This window comes from Pyricularia pennisetigena, chromosome 2 (assembly GCF_004337985.1).
Source record: "Pyricularia pennisetigena strain Br36 chromosome 2, whole genome shotgun sequence".
In the NCBI taxonomy this organism is placed as follows: domain Eukaryota; kingdom Fungi; phylum Ascomycota; class Sordariomycetes; order Magnaporthales; family Pyriculariaceae; genus Pyricularia; species Pyricularia pennisetigena.
In genome coordinates, this window is record NC_043741.1 from 6,543,688 (window position 1) to 6,554,541 (window position 10,854).

The 10,854-nt window shown below is 51.4% G+C and overlaps 3 protein-coding genes across 3 annotated transcripts; 1 reads left to right on the forward strand and 2 right to left on the reverse strand.

The window, feature by feature from the left end:
• Nucleotides 1–868: 868 nt before the first annotated feature.
• Nucleotides 869–2,012, reverse strand: PpBr36_01842 (uncharacterized protein; the record flags this gene model as incomplete). The annotated part of the gene is made up of 3 exons (XM_029889026.1): nucleotides 869–923; nucleotides 1,012–1,684; nucleotides 1,787–2,012. The coding sequence occupies 3 exons, from the start codon at nucleotides 2,010–2,012 to the stop codon at nucleotides 869–871; spliced, it is 954 nt and encodes a 317-aa protein (XP_029751658.1).
• A 1,452-nt stretch (nucleotides 2,013–3,464) lies between these two features.
• On the reverse strand, nucleotides 3,465–5,244 carry PpBr36_01843 (uncharacterized protein; the record flags this gene model as incomplete). The annotated part of the gene is made up of 6 exons (XM_029889027.1): nucleotides 3,465–3,522; nucleotides 3,596–3,842; nucleotides 3,910–4,653; nucleotides 4,714–4,907; nucleotides 4,994–5,058; nucleotides 5,131–5,244. The coding sequence occupies 6 exons, from the start codon at nucleotides 5,242–5,244 to the stop codon at nucleotides 3,465–3,467; spliced, it is 1,422 nt and encodes a 473-aa protein (XP_029751657.1).
• Nucleotides 5,245–6,457: 1,213 nt separating this feature from the next.
• On the forward strand, nucleotides 6,458–8,877 carry PpBr36_01844 (uncharacterized protein; the record flags this gene model as incomplete). The annotated part of the gene is made up of 5 exons (XM_029889028.1): nucleotides 6,458–6,577; nucleotides 6,663–6,908; nucleotides 7,207–7,300; nucleotides 7,394–8,320; nucleotides 8,393–8,877. The coding sequence occupies 5 exons, from the start codon at nucleotides 6,458–6,460 to the stop codon at nucleotides 8,875–8,877; spliced, it is 1,872 nt and encodes a 623-aa protein (XP_029751652.1).
• Nucleotides 8,878–10,854: the final 1,977 nt, after the last annotated feature.

Here is a 10,854-nt window from a genome sequence, read left to right on the forward strand (position 1 = left end):
GTGTGCATATTACCCTTGACGGTTGAGTATTTCGTCATCGTTCTGCTAAACAGATGTTCCAAGGTAGAAGTGTTACGATCCTCCATCCTTCATCTCAAACATAGAAGGTACCATATTTCTGGTCTCATGAACTGTCTGACTGCCTCAGTCGTCATTGAGGGTAAAAAAAAAAAAAAACGTCCACCTGGACACCTATCATCCCTTGTAAGTGTCTATGAATGAAGACGCAAGCATCGCAGAGTGGCACAACAAACCCCATGACGGCCAACGCTTCTGTGAAAATATGTTACTAGCCATGAGGCGCTCGTTTCATCAGTCAGATTTGGAAGGCCGTTGCCAACCTAACAGAAGAGCGGGTTCTGAGCGGATATGAAGAAAGAAACATATAGATAATGGAACTAGAGGACCAAGACGAGTGGGCCGCGTCATTGAGCCTGTCCGGTGTAGGTGATGAAGAGCGTAACCTAGGGCCATATCATAAGCTTGAGAATGACAGTATTGATCCAGTAGCTTATGCCCAGCACATCTGCACAGGAAACAGAAATCGCGTCTAAAAAAAAGGGCAGCTCACACATATCCCAGTTTGCAAATAAACCTCAACTCCGTCTATTCGGTGCGGCTCTATATCAGCCCCTATTACAAAAAAATTGTGTAGCGATGAAATTACAAGAGAAAGCCAATGACAGCCAACGAACAAAGGCAAAACAACGAAGCTACATAAGTTGGAACCATGATCATATATGGCCTACCAGCGTATGGTGGTGCCTACAGACAAAGAATTTCCCTACCGCAGCTCCTTTTTTTTTTCTCCTTGGACGGTTGAACAGACGTTCGACCATCGTCAGCATCCCGTCCGTCGATCCAAGGTTTAGTGCTTCGCGGTGACCTTGTCACCGGTCAACTTCTCGACATAGGTCTTGGCCCTAGAAAGTGAGAAGATGCAGTTAGATTGTAAGTTCGTGACACACCAGGGTTCCATCCAGATAGGGAAGGGCTCGAAAAAAGACGTACATATCACCAAGGGCAACCATGCAGACGGTTTGCCAGACACCGAGACCAATACGCGGTGTCACACCACGGTAGAGACCCTTGATGCCGTTGGTCTGGTAGATGTACTTGAAGGTGTTGCCGACAGTCATCTTCTTGGGTCGGTTGGGGTCGTCCTTCTTGCTCTGCATCTCCACACGGATGACCTCGATAGGCTGGTTCCACGCACTCAAGCCACCGCCGAGAGAGGATGCAAGAATCTTCTCCCAAGCGCTAAGCTTCTCGCCGTGCTTCTTGCCGGTGACGTCCCGGATACCCTGCTCCGCCAGACGAGAGAGACCGAAGCGCGATCCCCAGTTGGTCATCTGCCTGATCGCCACGGCGTTGACACCCTTGTTGATGCCGCGGATACCCTCGCGGCGGTAGATGTCCATGAAGGTGGCCCATGTGCCCTGGGGAGCCTGACCCGAGGCTGCCATCTTGTGCTTGGTGATCTCGACCGTCTTCATGCAGGTGCAGAAACCCATGGTTGCGTATGCCTGTGCAACACCACCCGTCACGCCACCAGCAATGCCACCTCCGAACTCAGACGCGCCGTACGAGCGGGCGTAGTATTCGGCTTCCGACGCTACAAAGAGCAGAACAGCTCCCTTGGTAGAGGCCTCAATCCATGCCCAGGGGATAAGTCCTTGGTAAACTTGGAGATGCGTGGACGAGCAGGTTAGCGCTTTGTTCTCTGCTCATAGCTGGGAGGGGTTGCTCCCGGAAAGAAAGGGTGAAGCTTCAGACGGTCACTCACAGCCGAGTACGCCACCGCGACCCCAAATACGTCCAAGGGCGGTTGAGAAGCCATCACCACGGTTGGCAGCCATCGTGGTCTTGATGACCTCGAGAGGCTGGCCCAACGTGGTGACCTCGAACATGTTGAGACCAGCTCCCAGGAGCAAGTTGGAGAACTTGACAGGCTTCTTCTCCAACTTCTGCAGCGTGGGAGCAGGCGAGCCCGGAGGGACAGCGACAGACATGACGGATGATTTTGTTTAGGAAAGAGGCCTGACCAAGGCAGTAGGGCGCTTCTTCGCTAGAGGAGGTGGGGGACTTGGGAGTTGGTCCAGTGTCGTGCGTGCGAATTAAGATGGCTCTTATTGCTGGCTAACGGAAGCTGCGCTGGTGCTCAATCGAGTTGAACTGATGATCCAACTGAATGTAAAACTGGCGCTGGCAGAGAGGATATTGGTGATCGTGACAGGTTTGATCTGTTGTCGACAAGTTCACGTCAGCTTGAGCTCTCGGACAGTCAAGATCGGTTCGGACCAATCGTCCTATTCGCGGTCGCTGAGGATGTATGTCCGGAAACTGACGGCCGCCAACTATAAGCCATCCGATTGGCTAATTGCCGGGCACCCAAGGGCAAGCTGCCCAATCGGAGAGCTCGTATGACAATGGTGCAGCTAGGGATACAGGTACTTACCGAGGTGGTCAATTGAATGAACCCTTTGCTTAGCTTGTGATTTTCCTGGGATACAGCTTGCAAACAGAGATGTCAAGCAGTAAAATTTCGTCGGTGCCGGCTGTTGAGCTGCGAAATAGTAATTGGACCGCAGTTGCTTCTTTCTCAATACGAACCCTGAAGTGGAAAAGGACAGGATAGGATCTTGCTTCTTTCGGATCAGGGGACTGCCCACCGATAACAGGACGATAACAGCTGGGCGCTCAACAGGGCGGGATTCCATCCCAACCATTGGGGCAGAATTTCCGGGGTCCCGGACAACGGACTTGCACCCTCACCAGAACTACGGACCTGAAATTGGGGCTAGAAATTGCGCTCCGTGCCTCGCAAAAATTCGAGAATCTTTTATGCGCCCAGCTCCAAGGTACCTATACTTTGTCGATCACTTTTTAATAGCCAAAGTGCTCAAACAAGTTCAACAGTTTTGCATACATATGGCCACGAGGAGGATAGCACCAAGCACAGGACCAAGTAAGCAAGCAAGTAAGCAAGGAAGTCAGACATGTGCACGTCCACGCATTGAATGAATAGATAGCCCAACATCATACGAAGATCGAATTCCACAAGATTGCCATCGTTGCCAGCTGGAAGACATGCATGTCAAAGTTTTAAGGTTTTCACAGAAACGCAGTCTGGTCAAACGACACTTACAGTCGTGACCAATTTCAAACCCATCACGGTGATGCTTCAATGCTTGGAGCAACTTCATGTGCAGAAGAAAGACGAATACATTTTGTACAAAGATGTAATGGTATCGCGCAGACCTTGAACCCATAGAGAAATCAATCCACACAGACCGCTACAACTTATCATGACAACTCTTTTATCCGTATTTGAGCCTGACACCAATGTCGTCTTATTTTCCCACAAAACAGAAAATTTGACATTTAGTTGTCCGAATAAAAAAAAAGAAATAGACAAAACAAGATTACATATTCTATCATCACCTACGCACAGCCGTCACCGTTTAGGCAGAAGTCTTCTTGGCAATCTCGATCCACTTCTCAGTCGAGAACGACTTGGGCCTGTCTAGCTGTTAGTGCATGCTTGCGAAACAAGACATCCCAGGATATGCCAGGCATGGCTTTCAAAACTTACCTCTCAATGGGAGCACCGACGGCGCGGTCAATGATAAGCTGGGGCAGGACACCAATGGCACGCGACACACCGAAGAGGACAGTGTAGTAGTTGGCCTCAGTCAGGCCGTAGTACTGCAGGAGAACACCAGAGTGGGCATCGACGTTAGGGTAGGGGTTCTTAGTCTTGCCGTGCTCAGTCAGGACACCAGGAGCAATCTTGTAGACCTGGCTGACAAGCTTGAACATGGGGTCGTTGGGCATTTTCTCTAATGTGCGCATTTGACGTTAGTCATCAACATATACTCTCTGACAAGCGTCACAGTCAAAACTTACCCTGAGCGAAGACACGCTGGGCGGTGTAGCGGGGGTCGGTCTTGCGGAGAACGGCGTGGCCGTAGCCGGGCACGACACGGCCGGCGTTGAGGGTCGACCACAGGTAGTCAGTGATGGACTTGTCGCTCAGGTCGTCACCAACGGACTTCTTCATCTCGGTAAGCCAGTTCAGCACCTCCTGGTTAGCCAGACCGTGCAGAGGCCCAGCCAGACCGTTCATGCCAGCAGCGAGCGACAGGAAGGGCGAGCTGAGGGCAGAGCCGACAAGATGGGTGGTGTGTGCGCTGACGTTGCCACCCTCGTGGTCGGTGTGGATCGTCAGGTAAAGACGGAGCAGCTCAACGAAGTCGGCGTTGTTGCCGAAACCGAGCTGGTTGGCGAAGTTGAATGAGTAGTCCTTGTCCTTCTGGACAGCGGCGACCTTGCCACCCTTGAAGACGTTCTGATAGATGCGGGCAGCGATGGTGGGAAGCTTGGCAATCAGGTCCATGGAGTCCTCAAAGGTGTATCCCCAGTACTCCTTCTTGTTGATACCCTTGGCGTAGGCCTTGGCGAACGACGAGGTCTGCTCGAGCGCAGTGATGGCCATCGAGAACTGAGCCATGGGGTGCAGGTCGTTGGGGCAGCGGTCGATAAGCTCCTCGACGAACTTGGGAAGGTCGGAGCGGGCGGCCCACTCGGCGGACAGGGCGCGAACCTGAGCCTCCGAGGGAACCTCACCGGTCAGGAGAAGCCAGAAGAGACCTGTTGAAGACTCGTCAGTCTAGATTCCTCGTGCGATCTATGGTGTTCGTATTGACTCACCCTCAGGAAGAGGCTCCTTGCCACCGGGTGCCTTGGGGAGGAGCTCCTGGCATTCCGGGATCGTCTTGCCGCGGAAGCGGATACCCTCCTCAGAGTCGAGGACCGAACCCTCCCAGACGAGGCACTTGATGCCACGGGCACCACCGTAGACCTGGTCGAGAGTGACCTTGTCAATGACCTTGGAACCGTGCTCCCTGTGGAAATCATAAAAATTCTTGTCAGCCACTGCGATACAAGCTTCATTCGCACGTCTGGTCCCTATTCCGACCGAATAACTTACTTGCGCAGAGACTTGATCTCCTCGATCTTCTCCGGCAGAAGTTCAGCGAAGCGCTCCTTCAGAGTCTAGCCATAGCAAAGGAAGAGTCAGCAAGCCGCTCTCAACAGTCGAATTTAGGCAATGCAGTATTTTTTCACCTGGGTCTTGGCCGAGTAGCATCGCATGCCGTTGAAAGCAGTCCTGCGGGCAGTGAACGCAGGAGCGCGGGCAGTGGCCCTGAAGGCAGAGCTGAGGCGCATAGCAGAGGCCATGGTGGCTGATCTCAACTATATCGGCACAATAGTAACAAAAAAAAATGGTATCAGAAAACGCGGGCTACAAAACAGGTCAGACAATTGAGGAAACTGGTCGTTCGGTACAAGAGAGATGGAGGAGAGACGAAGATGAATGTTGGGACAAAAAGTTTGAAGCTACAAAAAAACCGCAAAGAAAACGTCTCCGCAGGCTGCAGGAGCTTTGCCGGAAGGACAGGGGGGTCCGGCTTAGCGCCCGAACCTGGACTTGATTTCGCGGCGTAGTGCACGAAGCTTGGACGCTAGTTTATGTAAAAGCGCCAACTTGGTGCAGATAGTTTAATGTTTTTGTTTATTCTCGGGCCAACAAGACGAAAAAAAAAAAAAAAAAAGAAGTAAACAAATTACTGCTAGTGGTGACTTGCACTTTCAATGCAGGCAGGCAATACGGCAGACTTTTTTTTTATCATTAGTCAGGACACTGAAGGTATTGACGTAGCTGTTCGTCTCGGGCGAGAGGAAGAGACCAGCATCGTCATCATTGGAACGCATCCATCTCGGCACTGATGTCACGTTTTCGCCAAAGATTTTTCTGCACTTGTGAGGACCCTCGGGGTCAATTGGCGCCGCGAATGCTTATCTACGCATAATTCAATTCCTGCTAATACTAGTTTAGGTTAAATTAAGCCATACAAACTTGCTTTGAAGAGTTTTATGGGCTAATGATACCCTCTTCTCAAGGCTGGAAATGACGGACACCTTAACTTTCCGCTCCGAGGCATCCACACGGGAATAGCACGGAGTCAATTTTTTCGTTGCATGAATCCACAAGGTGGCTGGCTCCTCAGATTGCTCGTGATCTAGCACGTGCACAAGGCAGAGTTGAAATTTTAACTAGAAAGGCGGGGATTAAGGGCAGCGGTCCGTGCGTTAGCTCGAGACCAGCTGCGTTTTAAGCTATCACGCATCCACAACACCTCCCATCTTACTCTCCATCCCCACTGCATTTCCAACCACGGCACATGGAAAATCATTCATCTCCCCCGACAAACGACATCCATCCTCGCGAAAACCTCGTAACGTAGGAGCGGTATTTTCGTAATCGTCGCCTTCGTATAATTCTGGATCAGTGATCTGCGGTGCGCGTGTATTTTCCGTCGTAACTTTACGCTTGAAAACGGCGTAGGAGACAAGACACGCCACGCGACTTGACCAGCGCAAACAAGCAAAGATGGCGTCGCCTGTAGCAGACTTGGAGGCGAACCTCATGGCCATGCAGGCCCTCAAACCGCCTGGAGTATCTGGTTCAAAGATCAAAGAGATCACGGCGCTGTGCGTCGGAAACGTCAAGGTAAGCCTGGTGAACTTGATTGAACTGATGTTATAATCGAACCGAATGATGCCCAGAAGCTAATTCATTTGTCCGCCGTCTTTAGTCCGAGTCGGTCCTCATCCAGAAGCTCTTTACGCATTTCAAGCGTACACCCGGAACCCATAAGCTCGGTGTTCTCTACGTCGTAGACTCTGTAACACGAAAATGGATGGAACAGGCCAGGCAGACAGGCCAAGCGATCAGCAGCGCGGCCGAAGATGGCACTTTTGCCGCTGGTGTGCATAGAGTGACCGAGTTGATGCCCTCGTTCATGAACGACATTCTGGGTTCTGCTCCCGATGATCAAAAGGTACGCAATGCAACGCAGCGAAACGCAGCATACATGGAGAAGACGCATTCAGTAGCCAGTCGTCCAGGACACGCTTGTAGATGTCGCCCACTAGCTTTTGAGCCTGTGACCACAAGATGACAAGAGCATACCGCCCTGTTGACTGTCTACTTCTCAAATGCTCTGCACAAGCCTTTTATCTTCGTCTTCCTTGCTTGCTTTCCTTCCCTTACCCCTACTTCACGCATTCCTCCTCTGTATTCGCAAAAATCGTAGATTGATCTAGCCTAACATCAAGGACCATTCTGCTACTTTTCAGGAAAAAATACGTAAACTAGTCGACATTTGGGAAAAAGGACAAACTTTCCCGTCGGTTATGCTGGAGGGTTGGAAGACAAAGCTGGACGCGCCAAGTAAGTCGAGGCCTTACTCAGGATCTGATCGGGTTGCCTACCGTATGCTCTTGTCGAGGCCGAGTTTACTGACCAGCTCTTTGCGAGCTTCAGGGGTCTCAACGACTCCGCCAGGTAGTCCACCTCCTGGAGCCTTTGCTGCTATGATGAAGACCTCCAGCTCAGTAGCCCCTGCTCCACCACCAGCTATTCCTGACATTATGGAGACGTTGGCAAATCTTGCTCGTCAGAATGCATCGGCTGCTTCCAGTAATCCTAGTATTGCGGCCCCAGCGGCGACATCCGCACCCGCCCCGTATGTTACGCCGGCAGCAGCGCCGGCTACAAGTAGCAGTTTGTTGCCTCAAGCACTTGCCGCTGCGGCAGGTCAGGCCCAAGGTGCTCCTGGTGCCATGCCCTTCGGCTTTCCAACAACGCAGCAGCCGCCCGTAGCTGCACCACCTACTCTGCCTTTCCAGTTTCCTGGACAGTATGGCGCAATGCCGCCGGTTCCTCCGTACATGCCACCCGTCCCTGCTGCCAGTAGTCAACAGAGCGGTTTTCCATCGGCCCCTGTACCACAGGCCGACCCTAATGTTGCTGCGCAACAAGTGCTTCTGATACAGACGCTACTCTCTCAAGGGATCGCACCTGATATGGTCACGGCTATTGTACAGCAGCTTACAACTGGTGCTGGTCACAACAACTCGGCTACTCCTCAGCAGTTCCCGCCTCCGATTGGAGCTGGAGGCTATGGTGCAGGAGCTTGGAATGCAAACATGAACCGACCTTCTGAATCACATGATAGGGACCGTCCGAGGTCGCCTGGAGGATACAGGGGCCGTTCTCGCTCGCGATCCCCAGGTCGCAATCGCTGGGACCAAGGCTACGGAGCTAGGCCTGATGACCGGGACAACGGTGGCAGGGATAGCCACTCGGATTATCGTCAGCGTTCACCTCAGGGCCGTAATGGGAATTCCCGGAGGCCATCAGAGCGCTACATTGAGTTTGACCCTTCGCTGCCTGAAAATAACATACGAGGTAAGAAATGTTCCTTGTTAACCAAGCCCCTGTTCCTCCTGACTTTTGCCTAACAATTTCCCTCAACTACAGTTTTGAGTAGAACACTGTTCATTGGAGGTGTAACATGCTCCGAAAGCGAGCTCCGTAGCATCTTCAGCAACTTTGGTGAGGTCCAGACTTGCATTGTCAACCGGGACAAGCGTCACGGCTTCGTAAAGATGTTGACGCGTAAGGATGCGGAAGCAGCCAAGGACGGCATGATGGAGTATCGAAGCCCGGAACACCACCTCAGGACGCGCTGGGGCGTTGGATTTGGTCCACGAGACTGCAGCGACTACGCCAAGGGCATCAGTGTCATCCCGATCCATAGGTTAACCGAGGCAGACAAGAAGTGGATGCTCACGGCGCCGTTCGGCGGCACGGGTGGCAAGCCTATCTCGACGGGCATGGTGGTCGAGGAACCGGACATTGAGATCGGCGCAGGTGTTTCGTCCAAGGCCATAAGTAGACGGATGCAGACTGACAGGGGCGGTATGCATGGTCCGAGGTCTTCACATCGCGGCGGGCGGCAGTAGTGGTGGGGTGCTGAGCACTCAACTTTCCTCCTTGTTTGGAATTATATACATTATGGATGGGTCTTGCTGGTTTGGGGCGTCGGTATTGGACGATCAAGATTAATACCCAGTATTCGAATTGATACTTAGTAATTTGCCTTAATGATTGCGGTATATAATTCCTGTTACTAATTGTGACAACTTGTCGATGCTATTTTGTTTTTGATCATTTCTCGCAACTCCATATTCCATCTAGTTTCTGCCTGATCTGATCTCGATGCGACTCTTGTGACGGGTGGTCCAAAAGAAGAAACTGATGGCACAGTTTGCATTACCTTGGTTTTGTGCATTCTGCAGTCTGCAGGACTCTTGTGTTCTGTGTTCCTCTGTGCAACTCACAAAAGTGTCAAGGATAACCCTCAGATACGCCAAAACGGGCCAGTCCCTTCCCCTCCCCCAACACGTACATTACCAAGCCTAGATTTGGCCAGATGCGTCCCCCCCTCTATCGCTGCTATCAAAAATTCTGGCCTTCCCCAGTATGTTCTGTCACCGAACAGAGGACTGACAAAGAAAAAAAAAAAGAAAAAAAGAAAAAAAAAAAGCCACGAGAAACCGGGGAACGGAGCGAGAGGCGTCCGCGCCCCCATTGGGTACTACTTTCTTTTTTTCTTTTTTGTTTGCAGCTTTTGACAGCCGATGCTCTTTAATTCGTACCGGGGGTGTACTTGATTTCTTTTTCTGAAATGTGGCGGGCATAGCGCCAGAAGCTGAGGGTCGACATGGCGCACCCTCCATGTCTTTGTCGACTCGGAGATATAACGTCGGGTGAGTTGGTTGGGATCTCATGTGAGCAATGCAAGGGCGGTTGGTGGCCGGCGAGTTAGGAGAACAAAAATGGCGTCACACGGATGCGGATCAGCTACTTGATTGCGTGACGAGGCAGGACTAGACCTAGTCTAGTAAAGGTGTTAGCTTCCATTTGTTGGCCGAGGGTGCAGCATAACTGTTCACATATGCATATAAATCCTATTGATAAGGAAGAGAGCTGAGTTCCGCCCAGAAAAAAAAAATAGCTTTAGAACTCGTAATGGTTGTCAACCCTGATGTTACTCGCGGGGGTTGGGAAAACGAAGGATCCAACAAGATACCACCCAAGGATGACCAAGATGTATGTCTAACTGTTTTGTCTTCTGGCTAAATAGTGTGGACAAATAGCACATCAGCACAGCGACGTGGGGGTGGAATTCAGCCTCCAGGAAGCTAGTGCTCACGGCTGAACTTGTCCCGTAAATCCAACCCCGGTAGGCTTTTCACAGATAGATTGGATTTTCTAGAAGCATGGTGGAAGGAATGGAAAACGGCCGAGGAAATGTTAGATAGAGTCACATAAAAACACAGGCTTCCTACCGACCCTCTTTGTCACCCCTCAGATCCAACAGGTATGTGAACTCTGTCGCAGAACCCCCGGCCTCGCAATGGTATACGCAACTGTCACAACGAAATGTGAAATTTCGGGACTCCGAACCAGTTTATTTTGTGTTTTCGCCCGGCCCTCTCAGCCTTGGCAGTGCATTGCTGTCGTCTGTGAGCTTGATGAAACTTTATACTTGTGTAAGGCTTGGCACGCGAGGCGGACCAATTTGTGAAGCAACGTGAAACCGCCGCCGCCGCGGCGTCTGGTTGTCCTTGTTCTTGTGTGTCTGGCTTTTGGACAGAGATACTCTCCACGCCTCGCCAATCGCCCCCCTCGCTATGTCTAGGTGCGAATGACGGTTCCGACGCCGCTGTCTGCTGGGATGGTGAGCTATAGGCTGTCGAGGGGTCAGGTATCGGGGATTTCGGGCATTGGCATTTCATGTCGACTTGCAGCCCTTACTATGCCGTATAATAGACTAACATTATGGTAGTATAGTGTTTAAACATATGTGTGGTATTACTACCGACATCTTTGTTGGGTATACAATAGACAAGATTAGGGGCATCACGGCACTTATG